Source organism: Pterocles gutturalis, unplaced genomic scaffold, assembly GCF_000699245.1.
Source record: "Pterocles gutturalis isolate BGI_N339 unplaced genomic scaffold, ASM69924v1 scaffold17212, whole genome shotgun sequence".
NCBI classification, from domain to species: domain Eukaryota; kingdom Metazoa; phylum Chordata; class Aves; order Pterocliformes; family Pteroclidae; genus Pterocles; species Pterocles gutturalis.
In genome coordinates this window covers 14,299-38,003 of record NW_010115749.1, presented here as the reverse complement: position 1 = coordinate 38,003, position 23,705 = coordinate 14,299, and the positions used below count along the sequence as shown (strand labels likewise).

The 23,705-nt window shown below is 40.2% G+C and overlaps 1 protein-coding gene across 1 annotated transcript; it reads left to right on the top strand.

Moving 5' to 3' along the window:
• Nucleotides 1-595: 595 nt before the first annotated feature.
• PDXK (pyridoxal (pyridoxine, vitamin B6) kinase) lies at nt 596-23,246 on the top strand (the record flags this gene model as incomplete). The annotated part of the gene is made up of 10 exons (XM_010075298.1): nt 596-650; nt 9,137-9,241; nt 12,210-12,293; nt 14,205-14,251; nt 16,486-16,571; nt 17,391-17,436; nt 20,061-20,172; nt 21,585-21,721; nt 22,293-22,359; nt 23,118-23,246. Coding segments are annotated over 10 exons (852 nt in total), but the record flags the coding sequence as incomplete, so codon positions are not given.
• Nucleotides 23,247-23,705: the final 459 nt, after the last annotated feature.

Here is a 23,705-nt window from a genome sequence, read left to right as displayed (position 1 = left end):
TTTTAGGCTTTTTTTTTAATTTGTGTTTTTAAGAGCCCTCTGCCTTTGATTGCCTGATCATGCCCCAAATTAGTTCTCTGTTCTCTTTTAGTTGTAAAGAAACTGCTTGTGACATCCAAATACGGCTCATAATGTTGATCGCTTTTAAAGTTCTTCTGTCCTCCTCTTAGAAAGATTGGCTTTCTGGAGTACTAGCAGCATCCTCCCTCCATATTTTGCATTCATTTAGTACCTTGAAATTCAGACTGCTTTTCTTGCCAAGAAAGACTAGCCAAGGCTTTCTTCAGAGCTTCAGTGATTGCTGCTGGATGAGCCGCTCCATCCTTATCCCCAGATGAACTCTAGCCTGGGGATCCAGAGCTCTGTTTTTCTGGTGCTCTTGCCAGTGTCACTTTTGTTCCACGTCCGCTGCTGTAGTAAAGTACCGTGTTGTTTGTTTATGTTGCATGTATGTTGACTCAGCTTTCACTTCAAACAAGCGCTCAACTTTTTAGAATATGCACTGGGAAACAAGAATCCTGTCTTGTGTTTTGTGATACTGGTAACATATTAACAAAGCTGTGTTAGTAAAAAATATTCCTGTGTTCTGTTACAGGTTCTGGGATTTGAAGTTGACACGGTGAACTCTGTCCAGTTTTCAAACCACACAGGTAAAATTTTCAGATACCACTCCACAGTCACTCAGCTCTACTGAACTTGTGGCTCACTTCATCACATGATAGTGGAAAGGAGATTGGTCTTATGTTTCTACTCACATTTTCAGCATATAGGACAGAAATGTAGTTTTCGTGTTTTGATTCAAGTTTTACAGATGTCTGGATTTGGGATTAGGGCATGATATGATGTGGTAATGTTCTGTTCTGCTACTTCAGAGTGTGAGTTTCTTTTGTTAGGCAGTAATGTAGTTAACTCAGACAGTGAAATAACACAAATAGGGCCATTATGCAGGCAGGCCTGTGAACAGGGGAATTGTCAGTACTGTTTTCTGTGCATTATGACCCTATGACACTCATATTCGTATTACCAACCCAAACATCAAAAGAATACTGAGCTAGATGCAATGTTTCCTCTCTTTATGTGCCCACTCAGATGGCTAGCAAGTATCCTAAAATTACATTCTGGAGGGAGGAAGGGATGGGGTGTTAATACATTTGGGTATATTTTTACTTGGATTCTAAGCCTGAAAATGGTGCACTCACATAGTACTTTCAGACTTCCTAACACTCACAGTGCTAGAAGACTTTATTTTTCAAAAGAAAGGTGAAATTTGTTTATTCTAGGAATACCTTTCACCCATCAAGCAGCTCCAAGTGGCTTGCTATTTTTGGACCAATAGAGACATATCTACTATCATGGTAGTGGCAGGTTGTTTGAAGGGAGATCTACTCTAGATAAAGAAATTCATAGGGTGTCTTAAAAATTATCCAGGAACAAATTACAACTTAAACATCTTGGAAAAGAGCAAAAATTGTTTCTGACAAAGAAAAGAAAAAGACAAAAGTTGAGACACTTTGCTAGTATCTCTCAGGTATAGCTCTATTAATAAACTACTAAATGTTTGGAACAGAGAGCAGACCAGGAAGCGTCTCTCCTCTCTTACTATGTTGAGCTCCATGCAGCTTTCAAAAGGTTACAACGTGTTCCTATCATGAAAGGAATTTAGTGTCACCCTGAGAAGAAGAAATGAATGTTTCAAAGGTAGCTAGAAAGCCAGCAGAAAGGCATGAAAGAGGTAATAATTAAACAAGGGGTGGGTGTCTTTCCTGGCTCAGGCGAAAAGCTGATTATTTTGCTTGTACCCTTTGGCACAGTACAAAGGTTCTCTCATGTTTTTAAGAGATATTTAGATGTGACTTACGTTTCTTTAATGTATTTAGTTTAGGAGTTTGGGATTTTTTGTTGTTTAGTTTTTGATAGCTGGGTAAAACTGTTGTAATCTTCCAGAAATGAAGCCATTTTTTTCATGTGAAATAACTCAGCGCTCAAAATGGTTGAGCACCTGTCATTTGTTACTTTTCGGTTTCAAGATTAAATCAGCTTTATAGGGTGTTAGAAGAGCTTAATAGAGGTTTTATTGGACCATAAACCGAACGTGTCGGAAGGTAGGAAAATTACATTACCAATAGGATGATCAGGTTCTTAAAATGGAAGACAAGGAAGATTTTTATTTTTTTTTTTAATAGCATCACAGCTGGAGAAAGGTTACCAATGCTTCATTCAAGTTTTGTCAGACAATGAAGATGGTAGAAGGAAAAATAAATTAGTGATTCCCCACCCCCTCAAGAAAGCCTAACTGAACATCCCAAAACCAAAAATGTCTCAAAGATGACAAGTCTTTAAAATATTTGGAATTTTTGTTTTGTCTCCTGGTGTTTAGGAGTTACATTGTTACTTTTTTTTCCTGTCATCTTGATTGTCTTAGTAAATGTGTTTAAAAAATCTCAAAGATTGCTGCACAACCTCATAACTTTGAGAAGCAGAGCTTCAGAAAAAAATCACAGTATGGTGTTTGGCACTTGCCAAGCGTGAGTAAGAGGAGATTGTATTTAGCAGTATTGGTAATTTGGCTGAAAGAGGAAGGAATGGAAGAGAAAGGAAGGGTACATATTCCCTTTTATGGCAAGTCTATTTTTCTAACACTGCGGTTTTTCCATGAAATCCTTTTTTACCCTTTCTTAATTTGAAGGTAGATTCTAAGTCCAGTGGCTTTGCACCTCCTCTTTGAGAGAGGCATGTAGGAACATGTGGTGTCCTCATATGAAGACTTTTCCAATCTTGAACATTTACACATGGCTGCACGTAAACTCGTGCTAGTACCTGCAAATCAATGTATTTGTGGTCTGTGCCACTGCAGGGATTAATGAACAGAAACTGCCGTGCTGGGCTGTGGCTTGTGTCTGGAGCAGTGCCACAATACACAGGAATCATGTGTTGTATGAACCAGCAAAGATAACTTGATTTTCCTACGAGAAGAAGATCTTATTAAAACACTTTCTGTCGTCATCATTAAAGCTGAAGGGCAAATTTTTGCTTCAAAATCTGTGAACTCCAGTTTCTAAAAGAATGTGATATACCAGAGGGGGCACAGGTAGCAAAGTGTGTGAAGTTTCAGACATGGCGTTCTTTCTTTCTCCATCCCTGTCTCTAAACCTGGTCTTGTCAGCAAAATATAAAATGCAGAGAGAATTTATGACTAACAGGCTTTCTTTGGTGAATCATTATTGTGCTTTTTTTGCCCTGTTTTTAAATTAGTAAGATACCACAGGCCTATTTCTGGTGACCCCTGCTCAGAAAATTCAGCTTTCTTAGTCTCTGATAAACCCAAAATTCAGAAAGTGTGCTTTAAATCAGTTCCCCTGGGAGAACAGTTTGTCGTGTTGCTTGGTGAGAAACTTTTATGAATAGAGTGACTCACCCTTGAATGGCATCATGCTTCATATGCGAATAAAAGAAGCTGTCATGCAACCTACAAAGATTCTGTGCTTTTTATTCTACTTTATTGTGTTGTTTGAGAAGGCATCTCATTGTCTGATGTGCAAAAATGAAATGATTTTTTTTTATTATTATTGTATTGGTGATTTTTTTGGGTGCATTTTTAATTCTTCAGTTATTTTCATCTTTGTTTTTAATTGTTAGGTTGATGGTAAGCTTGTAATGTGCTTACTTTGAAATCCAAATCCTGCCTTTGAAACTGCTCCAGAATAAATAGCCTGTTTCTTTTTTGTTCCTTTCCTTTTCTTTTTTTCTCTTTTTATTTTTAAGCAAAGCACTTTTGACTTCCACTTAGTGGGTGGGTTGGGTTGGCTGGTAGGTCTAATACATGAGAAATTATGTCTCGTTGATGTGATTCTTCACAGTCTGCCACCAATACGCAGTCATTCACACCTGGGCAGTGCGGGACAAAAGGAAAAGATCTCCACTTGTGCCTAACACTGGTAGTGTTTTACTCCCACACTGACAAGCTGTGAAAAATCCAGTGGAGAGTTTGGTACTGCATTTCTGGTTTTGCTGAAGGCCTCCTGGTAGCTGAAGATTGGGTCATGTTTAGACCAGGTTTTGTAACAGGTTTGTGTGGTGGGGTTTTGTGTAGCGGGGAGAGGGGGCTCCAGGGATGGCTCCTGTGAGAAGCCCCTAGAAGCTTCCCTGGCTCCAAGTTGGACCTGCCTCTGGCCCAGGCAATGGTGGTAGCGCCTCTGTGATAACATATTTAAGGAGGCAGAAAAAAACGTGCTGAAAAGCTGAAGTGGAGAGAGAGGAGTGTGACGTGAGAGAAACAACTCTGCCAACGCCCAGGCCAGTGCAGAAGGAGGGCAGGAGGTGCTCCAGGTGCCGGAGCAGAGGTTCCCCTGCAGCCCGTGGTGCAGCCCATGGTGAGGCAGCTGTGCCCCTGCAGCCGTGGAGGGTAACGGGGGAGCAGAGATACACCAGAGCAGGTGGTGCCCAAAGGAGGCTGTGACCCCATGGGAAGCCCGTGCTGGAGCAGACTCCTGGCAGGACCAGTGACCAATGGAGAGAGGAGCCCAGGCTGGGGCAGGGTTCAGCACTTGTGATTCCCTGGGGGACCCACGCTGGAGCAGCCTGTGAAGAACTGCAGCCCATGGGAAGGACTCACGCTGGAGAAATTTGTGGAGCACTGTCTCCTGTGGGAGGGACCCCATGCTGGAGAGGGGAAGAGTGTGAGGAGTCCTCCCCTGAGGAGGAAGGAGCAGCAGAGACAACGTGTGATGGACTGACTGCGACCCCCATTCCTTGCCCCCTGCACTGCTGGTGGGGAGGAGGTAGAACAAATTGGAAGTGAAATTGAGCTGGGGAAGAAGGGAGGGGTGGGGGGGAGGTGTGTTTTTAAGTTTTAGTTTTTATTTCTCATTATCCTACTCTGATTTGACTGGTAATAAATTGAACTGATATTTTCCCCAAGTCGAGTCTGTTTTGCCCGTGACCATAACTGGTGAGTAATCTCTCCCTGTCCTTGTCTCAGCCACTGGGGTTTTACCCTTTTTTTTCTTCCTATTAACCTCCCCATCCCACCACAGTGGGGAGGAGTAAGCAAGCAGCCGCATGGTGCTTAGTTGTCGGCTGAGCCTAAACCACAATGAGTTTGCATGTGAATTTTGTGACACAGCTCGGACCAGATTACCTGCTCATCATGTGCCTTCATCACTAGATCTTTCTTCCTTTTTCCCATGTAAAATACTTAGTTACTGAAGCAACTTTAAATAGTTCTGCAGGAAACACCACAGGAGAAACTCAAACCTCAGAACAGAATGTTCTGGCTTGGAAAACAAAGAAATCCTACGTGCCTTGCTGTACTTAAATGTTTGGTTTTTGGGTTTGTAGTGAGTTTTTGTGTCTGTGTGTGTTTTTTCTTCTGGTGTGCCTGGGATTTTCTATCTTTTCTTTTTTCCTTGTTTTTTGAAGTAATTAAGAGGCTTATAAATACATTCCAAAGGAGAAAAAAATGTACAAGTGGAGGAAGGCAGGAAAGAAAAGTATGTAAATTCATCTTGTGTGCAGTATTAGCTGCCTCTCTTGCTTATGGTTTTGGTTTTTTTTCTTTTTTCATACAGATGAACCAAGACATTTCCTTGGAGACTAATGAATACGTTTATCACTTTAGAGGGATAAGTGACAAGAGGCATCATACCTTACCTGTTTTTCATTCCTTTATATTCTTTAAAGCAAATATATAAAATTTAATTGCAATAAAAGGCCATAGCACAGATATGCAGAAGGGGTATAAAGATGTTTAAATGTTAATGTTCAAGTATGTGTTTAAAATTACTACTAATCTGGGAGACTAATGCTGTCAGTCTGAGCCAAGTGTGGTTTTGGAGAGCTGTATCATGATTTGCAGTGTTCTCTCTGCTCTCTCAGTCCAGCATTGGCGGTTTTGTAACCAAAACAAGGAAGACTCAGCTTTCTTCCTCTATGGAAGATACAAGCCAAGATCTCACCTTGATATCCAAGATAAAAGAGTAATAATTTGATCCAGCTGCTATGCCTAGCCAGCTCAGTAGTCTCCAAATGGGATGCAGTTCTTTTGCCAAATATGAACTTGAAACTCATTCTTTAGTTTTCTTGGCTGTGGTTCTTGTATAATGTGTGCCAATAGCTAGGTACTGTGAGACTTTGAACTTCTATATTGTTGACTGCCACAGTGAAAATATTATGGCAGAGTAGGAGTTACAGTAAGCGGCCAGTTAAATGGAAGATTTTAAGTTTTCTCTTGCTGATTTTCAGCTATTCATATTTAGTGGTATAGGCATAGGAATAACATTTCTAGGAAGCTGACTTTCTTTTGGGTCTTGCAAGGCAACTCTGGGCCTTCAAATGTGCTTGTTGCCAACTGACTTCTCACGTCTAGCCGAGGAAGATGGCAATTTCTCGTTATCATCCTTAACTCTAATTGCTCTCATGCTTTTCCCTAAAGCCAACTGGACCTCACATGTTTAATCTTGCTGTTGGCATTCCCTGCTAACTAGCTTTGGGTTCAGGGCTATGCAGTGTTTTTTTGACCACACAGTATCTATCTGGATTTTTGCTGGACCTCACCCCCCATGCCTTTCCCCTTTCAAGATGGTCCCTCTAGCTCAGGAGAGGGACCACAGGGTATCCATCCTTCAGTTAGTGAAACCCTTTCTGAACATGAGGCTTTTTCTTCTGTTCCTCTGCAGAAGCTGCTTTTTGGTTGTATATTCCACCAGGAGAGCAGGATAAATGCAGGGTCATGGGATTTGCCCCTTGTTCATCACGTTACATGAAGTTACCTTGGGGAAAGGGCTTAGGGTGTTTTCCATCTTGTTGCCGGTTTTGATTTTATTTGTTTTTTTCTTACTCTAATATTAAACTCCTAGTGAAATTACAGTTCTCTGCAGGTCCAATTAAGGCATTGCCCTTTTTCTGCTGTCTGAGTAGCTGGGGCTTCCCTAGGTCTCTTTTTTTCCCCTCCAGTTATCATGTGATTAGACTTTGGGTTGTATTACACGTGTTACCAGGTGGTAAGAAGGATCCTCTAAATACCCTTGGAAGTCATTGCTATAGAGTTCGGACAATGTCCCTGCCCTGTGTGGGTAATGTAACAATTCCGGAGATTGTAGCAGATTGTAGCTGGGCTGCTACCTAACATTTTGTTTCTGTGTTTGTTTCCCTCCCTTGGTGGAGGAGCCGTGGCACACGGACCCTCTGCACTGACTGCTAAAGACAGCTTGGCATGGGAAGATAAACTTTCAGTTAAATAGTGACTGTGCAGGGTCCCTCTGTAGGAACGGCTCCCAAGAGTATCTAGATAGTCTGGACAATCTGTTGTAGTTATTTTTATGACCATGTGTAAGATGAATGCTCTTTTGCGGTCTGATCTTGATTCTGGGTGAAAACTGTACTTGATTTCATTGACAGGCACAATGAAATAAAAAGGACTGTGGTGTGTCCCTGAACAGACTGGCTTTGCAGTGCTAGTAGAAGCAGAGATTTGTGGAAGAGGAGAGAGGGCAGATATTTTTCTCTGAAGCTGCAGATGTGACAGAAACAGCTGCATATGTGTTAAATAAGCCCAATATTTGAATCAGTTGTAGCCAAGGGTTCCTCATATACTTGGGGCTAGACTCATGCCTGAGTGTTAGGTGTTGCCGTTCTGAATATCACTATATTCTGGAGTGGAACTGCAGCCCTAACATACGGGAATCCCTCACTTTGTCGGCTTCTTCACAAGGACTTTTTAAAAGGCATTTGCTAGGGAGGGAATTGTAGTGGCTGATGTGAGTCAGTCTCCCAGCCAGCTGGCAGCGAGTCGTGTTTTAGAGGCTGGGCCTTCTTGAGCTGAGGAGAACAAAATGATCCATCTGCTCACCCTGTTGTGGGTGTATTTGCATTCATAAGAAGGAAAACTGAAAAATGTGCTTATCCTAGGCTCTAGGCACCTTTTGGCAGTTACTCTAATAACACAGTTTAGAGTGATAATCAAAGCCAACAGTTTTTATCACAGAATTTTCTAACTCCAAGAGCAGAAATTAAAACAAAAAACGAAAATACCATTGTCTTCACCCAGGGGTGGTGTGGAAGAAGATACCTCATTTAACATTTCACTTTTCCCAATTCCAGTTAATAAAAAGATAAGTTTTTTAACAAAATCTGAATTTGTGGAGGTGGAGGGTTAAATTGTGGGTGCTTCATCTAATAACTTGGAGGAAGCCCCATTCTTATATACAAGGGAGTGATGGCTGCCATCTATATGGGCACTTTGATGAAAAGGTGCAAGATGAATTTACATTTTTCAACCAATGTTTAGAGTCTGTCAAGGAAGACTTTTTTACTTCACCCCCTCCTCTTAAGTTGGCTGCTATGGAGCTTGGCCCATTGTTTGCTGAAATCAATTGAGCTTCTCCCAAGTAACTTCACTTTCGCTCTGCTTCTCAACTGAGAATATTGGCTTGTGATTGTTAGAGATCATTCAGGTATAAGAGTGTGTGGATATTATTTGTCTGTTTATATTGTCTTTCCGATACTCATTTGCCTTCTCCAGGAACCTCAGCATTAAAATTGTGCTATTTTTGTGAAGAAAATCTGTCAGATGATATTGTAAATTTACAGCATCCATGACAGTGTTCTGCTGTGATCACTCTATTTGTTACATGCAGGTCCCAGTGAACGCCGTATCTGATGGATGCAGCAGTGCTGCATGCCTGGGTCCAGACAGATCTAAAAGCCTGTTTAAGCTTGTCATCTACCTGTCAACCTTTTTCTTTTTTTTATAGTATAAAATTACAAAAATGGATTATACTAACACCCTCCTCTGATGAAGTCTAAAACATACCTTTGTCTCCCTCCACACAGGAAAGGGATAGTTGTATAGGCTCCATGGGAAAACTTGCAAGAGCCTGTGTGTAGTCTGCTCAATTTGCTGATAAAGGAACAGGCTCAAACACCAGTGTAGTCACTCTAGTTCCTTTGGGAAACACAGGTGCTAGGAAGTAGAGCACATAACTGTTCTGCTGACAGCAGCTTTCATTTGGCAATGGTGTTTTACAGAGGGGGAGGTGGAAATGCTTTCTGGTGCTGATAGCCGATACAGTCTGTCCAAGTGTATAATCTAGGTCATCCTAAATGGAAAATCTAGCTGTATCTGGCTTTTATTTTGCAGGTTATGCCCACTGGAAGGGTCAGGTGTTAAATTCAGATGAACTTCATGAACTGTACGAAGGACTTAAGCTGAACAAGGTCAACCAGTACGATTATGTACTCACAGGTAAGAAGAGCTTGTTCCTTGGTGTTCCCATGAGATGTAAACAAAAGTAGAGATATATAAGCCATATCTCTCCTTATTACAAACTGAGCAATTAGATTTGGTCCCTCCTTTGATCCCTCCTGCAAGTTCATCTGTTTATTATTATCTCAACCGCTCATGCTGTTTCGTTTGAAAGAGCCAGTGTTCCCCAGCCTGAAGGTTGTAATTGGGTGGGTAGATCGATCCCCTTGTATAGTTTACAGATTTGTACAGGCCAGTCACGTACAGACTTAATTAATGTTTTGGGAGTGCCTCTACTGAAAAAAAGATGAGGAATGTCAGAGTATTATTTTTATAATTTATTACGAAGACATGAGTTTAACCCTTTCTCCTAAACTTGCAGTACTGGCACTCTGCAGTACTATAACATGATTTTATACACAGTTGTCTGACTGTTTTTTCTACTTGATCTTCAAGGGGTAGTGCTTTGGATACAGAGCAAAGTATAAGCAGGGTTGCATTTTGGTTTTGACTCTGTCGTATCTCTTGATTTTTTTCCTCTTGTTACTATGTAGGTCCTCTGAGTGGCAGTTCTGTAGGACATAATAACTGTGCAGTGTTTTCCTTTGCTTGGCACTAGGTGCAAAGTGTTTAGAAGTATAGGCAAAGACAACTTCTTGTAGAATGCTTTATAGAAAGGAGAGATTCTGTGTGCAGTGTTTATTAAAAACTGCTTCTCATCCAATTCCTGCTTCTCAAATGTATATTACTGATCAGGTTTCACCACAGTAAGAGCTATGCATCTGATTTAGATTACAGTGTCAATTTTTTATAGCAGTGAACAGTCACTTTTTAAAGGTAAAAAGAAATATATTGCCAGATTTGACTTGATTTAATGGCTTCCACATGCAGGAAAGTGCTTTAAACACAGGGAAAACTGAAGACTTTAAGTGTATGCATGATAACCCCAAAGCAGTCATTCTGGCTTGAAGGGTGTGGCATGTTCGAAGAGTTATTGTCAGTTCTTTTACAGGGAATATCTCCAAAGTAAAGGAGACTAAACAGAAAATAGACTAAACTAAGGTTAAGAAATTAGTTTCAGCATAAATGGATTCTATGTCACTGAGAAACAGAAAAACACCCTTTCTTTCCTTTAAAGAACTCTCACAGAGAATATTTTCAGGAAAAACACAATGTATTGTAGGTGTTTTCAGGTGATGTTAGATGCAAAATTTGTAAATAATGTTTGAGTATTCTTTTAGCTGAAATGTTCCTTTTTTTATTTTACTTTCATCTCTTGGAAGAGACCCCAACTCCTTTCCTATCATGGTCTTGCCCTGGCAAAATGGATGTAAGAGATTAAAAATGGTAGAAGGAAAAGCAGAAATCTTCATCAAAGAAGACATTTTGGAGGAAAAAAGGAATATTTATTAATATGCCTTTTAAAATAGGATTTATGAGTAGATGGATCAGTGTGTTCGTTTTTAAAAAATCTCGTTCGGTGTAGCCATTTTCAGTACAGACAGAAAGAAGGCATGGATAGAAATGGCACTAATTTCTTAACATCTAAGAACACTCTCAGTGTTCAGTTCAGTTGTGCTGTGGCTGAACTTAAAATTCAGGTTTTTTCATTCAGGGCCAAAAGACTGATTTTTCTCTTCAAACAGGAGCAGCCATTCACTATAGTGCACAACTGTGCTTTGTACCCCCAACAACCTGGATATGATTATTCAAACACTGAAAAGAAATTAATTTGTCAGCAGATGGGATTTGACTGTAATTGTATGTCTGGTGACTGTAGATATCTTGGCTGAGATGGAAATTATTATCTTTAGGCTGATGATACAAAATAACACTTTGTTAACTTTTGTAACTGTTAGTTACTTGTAGATTTTCATATATTTATTTACAGTGAAGCAATCAAGGTAAGAGATGAACTCCAATTCAGTATAAATTTCTTGAAATATCTCTGTCAATAATGTTAATCGTACTCTCTATTTTTTTTGACAGCCAGTCTACCATTAAAGGTCATTTTAAACAAAAATCTTTGCTTTGCTTTTTAGACTGATCATCAGCATTTCACAGACATAAGACAAAGTATTTTGGCCAAAAATCTTGGAAGCTTTTTCCATTTCTCTGCAACACCTAAGAATTAATCAATTTTGCAAGTTAAAAAAAAATCTCTAAAATGTATTTTAAATCTTTTAGTAGAGTCAACATTTCCAAGCTGAACGTTTGAAGAAGCTACCTTGATAAAAATAACGCTATTAAGTGAACTAAAATAACTGAAAATGAAATTATTAATTAATAAATTTGCAAATAAAGTTAATACATAAAATATATAAATAAAGAAACATCTATAAAATAAAAAAATTAATGATTAAATAAGAATATGGTGGTCTAGCATGCTGATTAGGGCCTTGAGATATAATAAAACTTATCTCGAGCTTATTTCACTGCTAAGCCTAAAAATAGGGATCTTATAGGTGTATTGGCCATTGCTCTAAAATATTCAAGACTAATTCTCCATTGCATTAATGTGTTGGACTGTATCAGCACCAATATTAATAATAATAAAAAACCTGCTTCAAACCAGAGTATGAGAAAAGTATATGGAATCTAAAATATTTCTTATTTACTTACATGATAAACAGTATTGATTTGGACTGCTGTTTTGAAGAAAAGGAGTGGTTTTTTTCTCTTCAGCCTGACCTTTCTATATGTATGTTCAAGCACTTTGAAGTTATATGAGGCCTTCATATATAACATCCATATAACATGGAGTTTTAAGGTTATATTTGTAGTTGTGCACGCATTGTCTGAAGTTGTCTTCCACCTGGCATTCCCAAATGAAATACTAAAATGCCTTTGTTCTAAAAATGCATTGTTCCAAAGAATGAGTAGTATGCAACATTCTTATAAAAAAAAAAAAAAAAAAAGGGGGGCATTCATGAAAATAGGCTTCAAAAGTGTCTTTTTTTCCCCAAAGGGTATACAAGAGACACATCGTTTCTTGCAATGGTGGTGGACATTGTCCAGGAATTGAAGCAACAGAATTCTAACCTTGTATATGGTAAGAGTGTGTATTATGATCCTTTCTGCATCATCATTGTATATGCTGATCATTTTCACATTTTAGGATGAAAACGCTGTTCTGAGGTTACCCAGCATTACCCTGATCTGGCTTGGGACAGCTGAGGCTCCAGTGAAGTTTTGTTTCAGCGTTGCTTAAGTGTTGAGGGAGTTGTTTTTTCATCTGATTTTATGCCTTTCAGTATGTTTCTTGCATCTTGGCATCCAAGGGAGAATGTGCCTTGAAGACTGATTGTCTGTATCCAAGAAAGGCTTGTAAAATCCCAGCTGGCTGCTGCTGTTCATAGTTCAGAGGTGTAGGCTGTTAAGTGCTGATAGCTGAAAGCCTCTCCTTGATTTCCGAGTCAGTCAAAAGCAGGATAGACTCTCCTGTGTTCCCCTGCCATGGTTTCATGTTACATCCCAGAAGAAGTGTCTTACTGTGCCTTATAAGCTTCATAATTTAGCTTGAACTCCAAGGCTTTTTCAACTCTGGTGTCCTCTGCTAAGGTTATGTAGGCACATTGAAAGAGCAGCAGACTCTAGCAACTGCCATCATTAATGTGTCTTGTGAGGCTTACACCTGTGAGAAAAGATTCTCCTCTTTCCTTCCTGCCTTTCTTGAGTCTTTTAAGATTTCTGAAGATAACCAGTGTAGGCTTGAATTGAGCAAAATACTTAGAGTGACAGGACAAAGTCAGTGGGGTTTTAGTGGGATACAAAGCTGTGAATGATGGTTTGAGTCTGTTGTCCTCAGGTTCAGTAAACTGTATGGTAGGAAACATCTAGAATAGTTTCCAGGATTTGCAAGGTGTAATACTGACAAGTGTGATACCTGACTTAAAATTAACAAAGCACAGTTCTCATTATAAAAAATGTAGCAGAGGTGTCTTCATGAATTTGGGTTTTGTTACTTTTTAGACTTTATTAACGCTGTTGCATTGTCACGTTCTACAGAGCCTTGTACTAGTAAGTGAAAGCAAAAAAACACTTTTGGCTTATTAGCAGAAAGAAATACCGTAACTGTATAGAAGAGGAAGGAAGTGGTCAGATGTCAGGAACACAGCTAGGCTTCTAAGATCCTTTATATTTAATAAATAGATTATAATGTAAGGAAAATACTTTTAAAATGGAAACCAAATTGCTCTTTTTACTCATAGAAACATCCTTAAATACTGATTGGACATTGATTTGATACCTTTGGATTTGTATTTCTTTTTTATCTTCCAAAAAGCTCTTTTAATACAATGAACAATGTTCCTTTTTAAAGCACAAGGCTAGGCTGATTCCATCTTAACTTTGAAACTGAAGGCACTTGGAATATTTTGTTAATACTGATGACGACTCAGAACCTGTGCCAAATGTGTGTTAATATTATTACACCAAGTATGAGTTTATGTGCTTTGGCATGGATTTTCTTCTTGTTTCATTATAGTACACATAATTGTTTTTTATGTGTACACACAGTATTTTGTTGTGTACGTTTGGCATGTATCTTTTTACACTAAAGTAAAAATAGGACTCTCTTGGCAGCTATGAGCTTCTCCCACGTTTTTTCCCCACCATACTATTTTTCCAGAGTTTTGGTTTGGGAAGTCAAGGGGAGGGCTCTCTGCATTTTCCGTAGCAAAAGTCAGACCTCCTCATCACCTTCAGACATAACAACATGGAAGCAGTTAGGAGAGGGTGACTACAACCCACTGACGCTTTTTTAAGACACATGGCCTACTCTTTCAGAATTGGCAGCCACCGGTGATGAATCTCTGGTTGAGTGTGCTGCAAGAGCTGAGTATATGAGCTATCAGATGCTCAGTGATGTTACATAGCCACTACTGTTACCTAAAATTTTTCCTTCCCGCCAGGGTCTCTATGAGTGTCCCCCATTTCTAAAGCTAGATTTATTCTGTTACAGTATGCGATCCAGTGATGGGTGACAAATGGAATGGAGAAGGCTCTATGGTTAGTACTTACCTGTTTGAATTCTCTGTATAGTTAATATTTGCTATATAAAGATTTATTGATTTTTAAACACCAGTTCTAAGCTACTTTGCCTAAGTGTGGCTTTGGATCCCAGCATCAAGTAAGTTTGTACTTTAATTTCCTGTAATTGGATGAGTTTTGTATCTGGGAAGAATGATGGCTGCATAGCCCTGGGATTACTTCTAACTCTCTGCTGAGAAAACAGGTGGAATACAGGCCGTGTATGCAGGAAAATATCCCCCTGCTCCTCCTCCTTATCTCACTGGAGTTCCCTCATCTTCTGTCAAGAGCTCTGTTTTGGCTGGTAGCTTGGCTGGCATTGTTGGTGATCATGTGAACTGACATACCACTTGAACCTAAATGAAGATGACTTATTTCATATGAGATCCAACAGCTGCTAGGCACTGGGCTGTGATCAGTGACAGAAAGGTTCTGTGTGCCAATACCAGACTGCATACTGACAAAGAGACATACCTTTTTGGTCAAAGCTAGCAAATAGTTTCAGTAGAAATGCAACGTGGGAAGACAACAGCAATAATGATATTTTATGTTTTCTTCTGCCTTAGTTAGTCATGCACTATGAATTCCTCTTTGTCCTTGTACCTTTTTACAGTTTACCTGCTCATAAAACATCACATGAAATAGCACTTAGTAATAAATTTGCCATTGCTTTTGTATTCTGTTCTTTCATTTTATGTCTATTGCAATATTTATTGTCCTTGGCTTTTTCTAACAAGGCAGCTGTAGAGTCACCTTGCAAAGCCTTAGCTCTTGCAAGAGATCATAACCGTGGGCCTACCTACCTATATCTTTTGGGTGGCAGACAGGGTAGATGGAAGAAGAGGAGAAAATACAACACACAACCCACCAACTCATTCCTGCCATAAAAACTAATAAAATCATTAATTAAAACACACTGGTTTAGACAGGACCTAGTCTTGCATTTCTGTCTAAAGGCGGAGTCCCTGTGACATCATCGCTTCACCATGGCTATGAGTGAGCTCGGTATCAGTATGATGGGTGTTCTGGTAGCACTTAAGTGGTCAGCACTGTGGTAGGGTTGTCTGTTGCTGATACAGTTGGAATGGGAGACAGTAATACATGGACATATGTATACATGCACCCTGCCCTGCATAGCTTATGAGCCTAACAGAGAAATAAATCATGGACAAAAGGGGATATTAATCCTGATTTAGCAAATGGGGTTCTGCCAGAGAATATCAGCTACTAGTAAACAATGAACTTTATTATGAAACATTTTGTTAAACTGAGTTACAGCAGGATTTGGGAATGGGAGGTGATCCCTTCTAACCCAAACTCCTAGCAGAGCTCCAGTTTGTGCCAAAACAGCTGATGCTTTTAAGCTTTGAGTCTGAAAAGCATACAGGCTGGTTGGCTCCTGCTACATCGTAGGATATGTCACCTGCTTAAACAGTCTCCCTTTGCTGGTGGGCTGTGTTTAGCTAATGAAGATGGGATAGAGATGGGAACAGGCGGGCACAAAGGGGAGCACTGGCCCTCATTCCTTGAAGAGCTGATTCTGCAGGCAGCGAAGCATGCTAGAGATTTGTTAGACTTGGGTGCAACACAAGCAAAATATTTTTATTGTCCTGATCAGAACTGGTTTCTAGATTAAGTTGTACTGAACAAATTACAAATCTGATTCCTGTTCATGCATATTAATGTACAGCACACCCTAGAAATACTATGCTGAAAGAAGGAGACAAAGTAACACATATCACGGACGTTACTTGTTCGTAAGCCCCACAACATATAACAATCAATGTGGGCACACGCTACTGCAGCAAAGGACCTCTGTACTGTTGGTGCACCAACAAAGTCGTTTCTTTTGAAGGTAGGGACGTGAGAAAGGGTTCCCTATGTTGGGACACTGTATTTCCTCATGCTGCTGTGTCACCTTGATGAGAGGGAACCCAAAAGTTCTTCATCCAGGCACCACTTCCTTTTAATGCTGCCAGTTTAGGCCTGTCTGCTTAGCAGTTCTTCTCATCGCCTCCAGTGAAGGAAGGGCTTTTGGCTGTACTGTCACCAGCTGGAGGATGCACTGCTGCATTAGTTAATGCTGCGTAACAGTACAATGGGAGCTGTCAGGTTCCTCAGTGACAGCATGAATGGTAGTTGAGGGAAGGAGAGTTCCAGTCCCACATCTCAGATGCTGCTGACAACATGTGATGCTGTTTCTTCCCCCGTAGTATGTGCCCAAGGATCTCCTCCCAGTCTACCGGGACAAAGTTGTACCTGTTGCTGATATAATTACTCCTAACCAGTTTGAAGCTGAGTAAGTACTTACTTCCTTTGATAGCCAAATAAACTTGGGGATAAAAGCAGGGGAGACTGGTATCAATTCTTTTATTTGTCTCAATACAGTGCCATACGTATGTTTGTGTTGGGTTTTGTTTTTTAGCTGTTACTATAAAGTGGTGCTTTTCAGCAAACCTCCAACTGTTTAATAATTAAACCAATAAAAAAAATCTGGGAGTTATTTGAGGAACAGAATTATCTTGTTTTCTCTGGTCTCTCATTTTTATGATTACTTCGTGTTATCTCCAGAGGTCTGTATCTAGGGCAGGTTGAAAAAAGCACCTCTCTTCCCTTTCCTTCCCCACTCCTAGGAATTTTTTTTATTATGTGTCAGAATATCAAAACTGAAATAGTTTGACTCAAATCCCCCAGATTTGATTCAGAAATACTACCATGGCAAAATCTCATAGGAGTTAATGTAAATGCTTCCTGCCTGTCCTGTCTACATAGCTATGTACTCTCTAGTGAGGAGATTAACTGTTGTGATACATCACAGGCTGTCCCCCTAAGGGGAGGGAGCAGCTACGTGGGAGATGGCGAGAAAACACTTCTGAGGGAATTTTATGATACAGGGATCTCTACAGGAAGCAGGTTAGGACTGGTGGGAGTCTGCTTCAGACGCACTGTGTATCTGTGCATGTAACTTAAGACAGCGGTCTGGTACAGCAGACTACGTAGGTACAAACCGTTTAGGCCTGTATGGTGCAGTCCTAGCTTTCCTCCTTTCAAACAGTAAACAAAAGTAGTCATTGCCTGGAGAACTTGAGCTCTTTAAAGATTTCTGTTTCATTCTCAGGTTACTCACGGGCAGGAAGATTCACACAGAAAAAGAAGCTTTAGAAGTAAGTAGACAAGGGATAGGATGTGTTAAGATTTTTTTCTGCATTCCTGCCTCCACTGCTGCAGTTTGCCGTTTGTCTTTAACCTTGAAGTCACTTTGTCCTTCCTCTCCTTTTATCAGTAAAGCTTGTGCACTCCAGGTGCAAAACACTTTCTGTTCTTGAGTTTGAAGAAACTTCTTGAAATAACTACAGGTAAAGGCATTACAGTGGTAATGAGTAGATCTCTGTGAGCGTGTTTTCCTGCAGCGTAAGAAAGGTAGCAGCAGCACACATGGCAACTAATCACACACTGTCAGCAGTGTGGAAATGCACTGGTTGGGGTGAAAATCCTGGGTGACCCTGGGCATTAGCAACCTGCATGAGTTGCTCCCTCTACTGTTCATGTGTGAGCCGTGCAGCAGCAATGATGGGTGTTAGGACAGCCCTTTCTCTTTCTCCCATATAGACTGCAAGGAAGAGAGCTTACTAGCAGACTCTTATGAGGATTGATTAAATACTGTCCTGACAATGTTTGCTGGTGTTCTGTTTCTTTTCCTTGAATTGACTCAAAGGGGATGAGACCTGGGTTGCAAAAGGATAGATTACATAGATGAGAAACCATACTGGGAGTGAAGGCCTTTGGGTACTTCCTGGTGAAAAACAGACAAATCCACAGTGTTGACAGCTGATGGTAGGTGGTCTGCAAATATACTGCACTGAGGTGTAAGGATGTACCCTTTTACACAAACTGAAGAAAATAAAAAGCTGCAGAGGTTGGTGATGAAGGACAAAATAGGAATTTTTTTTTGGTGTCTTGAAAAGAGCTGAGCGCTTTGTTTTGTTGACTAGTCAAGTGCTTTCATAATGGACTGATGTTATTTCTTCCAGTTTGGTTTTGAACTTCAAAGGAATACAAAACCTTAAAACAAACAGGAGCTGCAGTGGCACCCTGGAGAGTAGCTGGGGTCTGTCAGCCCAAATGTTTGTTGTTTTTTTTCCTCCAGCAACATGATGCAACATGGGTTGATTGCCATCTCTTCCTGGTGGGAAGTAGCTCCAAAGACCTCAGCTCTTTTAATTCCCACACCAAGCCCCTAGTTTTACATTACTCCACTGTGCTAGGCAAGGCTGATGAGCTGTGCTTCATGTCACTAGCTACTAACTACAACTCAGTTCTTCTCTTCTCATCCTCAGCAGTGGAACCACAGTCTTAAGAACAACACTGTTAGCTGAGTAGCCATTATTTTTATGTTTGCATATGTCAGCTGCAAACAGGAGTTGCATGTGTTAAACAATTTTCCATGTTCATTTTCTGACAGTCTGTCTGGTTCATGTGCTAGCTCTTATTTGTGGTGGGTTTTTAAAAAATCTCTTCTAAAGAGATGGAATTATACTTAGGAATGGAAACATTTCTGAAATAGTTGCTTGCAGGATTTTATATTATAATCTATCTGTCTCCCCAGCTGCATCTCTTACATAGGTCTATCCTTCTGAGTAATAATCCATGCTGGAATTTGTCACCTTTCGAGGTGGTAGGAATTCTCGCATTGATTTCCATGGTGACATGCTTTCATTAATTTCTTTAGCAGGACTAGTGATGACAGTATAGTCTTCTAACATAAAATTAACTATGATGTAATATTAATGTAGAAGAGGCTAAGTCCTACAACCATAAATACTCATGATTAGGTTCTTGGTGGATTGAGACTGAGAAATGAAATGGAGTTTAACGTTACTTCACAGGTTGATTATGTCAGCATATGCTGGTGGATTTACTGCTGCTTTAAAACCCAACCAATGTCTATGCAAAGAGGTCTGATGGCTGAAAAACCTGGAGGCTTAGTCGAGTAAGAAAAGCAACAGAGAATTAAAAAATAGCAGAAATAAATCCTTATAATTCAGCTGCTCATGAGTCATAGCTAGCCTGAGAGGATTTTTAGTCAAACTCTTCTGGGGGATTTAATATTTTATCTCTGTTTTATGCTAAACTCATGATTGAAGTCATTCATTCTTCTGTGAAATCAAAATCACTTCTGTAGCAACCAACTGTGATGTCAGAAGTAGAGTATTAACGAGTTTAAGTGAGGAACACACAGAGTGGAAATACACCTCCAAAGGTACATAATTTACAGGTGTAATTTGGGGTTGGAAACAGAATGAGAAAAGAAGACTGAGGCAGACACACTTCTGTCTCTGATGTAGCGCTTTAACTCTTCGGTTTTGCTAACTCTTAAAGTAGTAGCTAAATAAGACTTCATGACCTGGAGTTACTGGCTTTTTAGCAAGTGTTTCAAGATGCCAGCTCAGGCGCATGTGTCTGTATTTTTGTTCTCTTATTCTTCTGATAATATGTTCTGAAAACACGATGGAGACAAAAATTCTGATCACAGGTGAAACAGGGTATTCTTTTCAGAGGAGCGTCCAAAGATAATACAAACTGAGATGCTTGTAACAAGTGTGTACATTTAAATATGGATGTTTTGATTCCCCTATTTCAAATTAATTCCCCTAACTGAATTCTTTGAGTAGAAACTCTTTTTTCTCAAAATAGGGTGCTTGTCAAAAATCCTCAATACTATGAATGGTGCAAGGTTTAATCAACACACATTGCAGTCACTGATTCCCGCCTTTTTGCGCATGAAAAGGTTATGGATATGCTCCATGCCATGGGACCAGAGACTGTGGTGATCACAAGCTCAGATCTACAGGGCGCTCTAGGAAATGACCACCTAATTGCTCTGGGAAGCCACAGAAGAAGTAAGTCATGAACTCCTCCATTAAACTGTTATTTCTTTTAACCTGTTCTGTGCTTTCAGTCACTTTATGAAGAAGCAGTTCCATCAGTCCATCTGTAGTGCATGAAAGGAGCTTAGATCCCTAAGTGAACTTCTTCTCCTACAGTAATATCAGAGAGCAGTAAGAATGGGGCTGCTCCGTGAGGCAAGACAAGCTGGGAGCTGCGCATGATCATAGCACAAGCAGAGCACTGCCCTCACCAACAGGGCACAGGCTGACAGTATCTGATTAAGGTGAGCAGAACAGAGGTGGTGATGGCAGACAGGTCCCACTGACAGTCTAGTGATCATCAGAGAAAGGTGAGACATGCCAGGTCCAAGATTAATCTGGAAAATCCAGTCAGTATGTCAGGACAGCAGAGCTGTACGCAGGTACACCTACAACATAGCTCAGGCAATGACGCTTGCACCCAGGCCTGATCTTCCGTGCAGCTCCTGGGCAAGTGGGCAGAGGGTGCGTGGGTGGAGGATGTCCTAGATGAGGTTGATGAGGGCTGTTAAAGCCCCCAGTAGTGGCCCTGACAAGTAGTGGTTAAAAGAGGAACTTTGACTGTTCTGAATGCTTTTGTGCAAAGTTGCACTATCCTTTTAGCAGTTTATTCCTCCTCTGATAGGTTGTAAAATGTCCTTCTGCTTCTTCTTTGTATCCCCTTCTATACCATCATCAAGATTCACTGTGTGTTTGGTTTGTTGTGGGATGTTTTTACATACGAAGGGCATGGTTATGCAGGATGGTATATGATCTCATTTTCTTGTTCATCTAAGTGATCTAATTGTGGGCATCACATTCTGGACTGCTGAGAGACCAAAGAAGTCTTGATATTTAAGACAAACTCCACTAAGAATCAATCGGTGTCTCTTAGCATTCAGTACATGCCAGGTCTGGAATAAGTCTGGTAAGTCTAGTCATTGTAGTGGTGATTACAATACAGCACATGGATCAGATATTCTCTGCTGATGTCTACAGCTGCTCTTGTGCCTGCATACAACCCAGAGATACTCTAGATTATGGTTTGGGATGCCCTATCTAGGATTTAGCAGTCTCTGAATTTATGTGGTTTCCTGAGCAAGCTGCTACTGCTTCTAAATGAAGACAGGTGGCTCAGAGTCCTCCATGAAGGTGAAGGTGCTAGGTACCTGTTTCCTCTTAAGTGAAGTATGTATGGCATATAGGTTGTAAATGCTATCCCAGCTTGGCAAAGTTTTGAAAAGTTGCACCTTTTAGAAGAACTGGTACAAAGTTTACAATACTCCTTAGCATCTTTGTGTTCCAAACAACAAAGGAATTCAAATCTGGTGATCGCTTCTAAATTACAGTAAATACTATTGTATTAATTGCTGGGTCTGTTACCTAACTGTCTATCTATGTTGTAGCTAAAGCAGATGGTTCCAAGATGACACAAAGAATTCGAGTGGAGTCTCCTAAAGTGGATGCTGTCTTTGTTGGAACAGGAGACTTGTTCGCCGCTATGCTTTTGGCATGGACACATAAGCATCCAAACAATTTGAAGGTGTGGGAGAAGTTACTCGACTTTCTGCAAGTTTAGACTGTTTTGGGTTGTTTTTTTAAATTACTTTTAATCTATGACATTATTTAAAGACTCTCTTATGTTTTGGCTTTTTTTTTTTCCCCTCACCTCAGAGGAAAAAAATGCATAATTTCCCTTTTGACAAAACATTTTAGCTTGTACACCCTTGGACAGTTGTATTTCAGTTACATGGATTTTGTAATCTTGTCAAATAAGATGTTCTTCTCTCTAGAGAGAGGGACTGCATGCATGTTTGTAATTATATTTTTTACCTTCACTTTCTAAGAAGCACTGAAAATCATTTATCAGATCTATTTTCATGTTTCTTTCCCTTAAGCACATAGAGTCCTCAATATGGTTGTGTAGTTTCTAATACATGTTTCAGGAGAATTAAGAGTAAAATTTTTTTTCCCAAACTCTGCATTACATAGCTATCATCCTGTTTGCATCTTGTTGGTCATGTTTGCCTCCAAATAGCAATGTTTTTGAAGTAATAACATTAAACTAGGCAGCTGAAATTTTACTAAAACCTGAATATATTATGTTAATGCAGGTGGCATGTGAAAAGACTGTGTCAGCTATGCAACATGTTCTGCAGAGGACCATTAAGAGTGCAAAAGGTAATTAATTCAAACCTTGTTCCCTTGTTCTGTCTGGATTTGCATCAGAAGAAACATTCAGTGAGCTTTCTGGGTTTCCTGACTAAAGACAGCTCTCAGTGCAGAAGCAGCCAGAGAAATTACAGAATGAGGGCTTGGTAGTCTTCTCAGCGCATGTTCCTTACTGTGTCCTCCAAACCTATTTTTGACAACACCCGACTGAAGATGTCACTGTTCAGCTTGTAGTGGGACTACAGTCATGCTGACGGCTTGACTGCTTTGCAAAACAGTGCTGGAAGAACTTGAGAAAATGCTGAGTTTGACATGGAGAAGAGTTTCTGTTTTAAGTGTAGCTTGGTCACCTTCCCTTATGAGTGCATGTGTTTAGTATTGAGAGGGGTTTATCAACTAATAATAAACTGTCTGTTTGCTCTGTTGGCCATGTGAAGAGTGATTTTTTTTTTTTCATCTTCTCTCCCCTTGAAGTTCCCATGTCTTTCAGTTCCTAAGGAGATCCAGATGGATGGGATCTGTGGGTTCTCAGAGCATGTCTGTGTCACTTTCTAGTAACAGCAGACTTGTGTTTCTTTCCTGGAGAGAGGTGCAGAGCAGGGGTGATAAGAAATCACAGTGCTGACCTGGATCTTCCACCTTGGAAGCCTTTAGTAGGGAGATTGGGGAGGGGAGGAGGGTAAAAATAATTGTGGGGTAACAGAACAGTGTAACTTGTTGCTTTTTATACTGCTGTTTTTAATGATATTCTGATATAATCTTTTTAGCACAAGCTGGAGAAGGAAACAAACCAAACTCAGCCCAGCTGGAACTGAGAATGGTCCAAAGCAAAAAGGACATAGAAAACCCAGAGATCATAGTGAAAGCCACCGTGTTATAAAGGCTGTACGTCTCCAGTAACGCACAATGTATTGATGTCCTCATTTCTTTCCTGTAAATTGTAATATTTGCCTTAGATCTGTGACAGAAACCTGATTTTCATGAAATAGTGCCCAGCATAGGCAGATGTCCACTCTCAAACATATGTGCTGGCCTTGCTCAGTTTTAAAAACAAAACAGTTAGTGTGCATTGAAGCATACTACCAGGTATCAAAATGGCTGTCAAATTCACTCCAGTCTGTGTAATTACCCAGGGCAAGAGAGTATAGTGTTCCTGCCTTGCCAAAGACTTTAGGTGTGAATTTGTTAATGGAATGCTTGACTGACTGGAAAATGTGTTTCAAGATGGCATCTAGTGCCAATGGAGCTGGCTCCATGCTCCCTTTTCCTGGAGATATCTGGTTACCTACTCTGGTATTCAAGTATCTCAGCTGCTGTGAAACTAAGCAGGGTTAAAACTACACACAAAGTTCTGG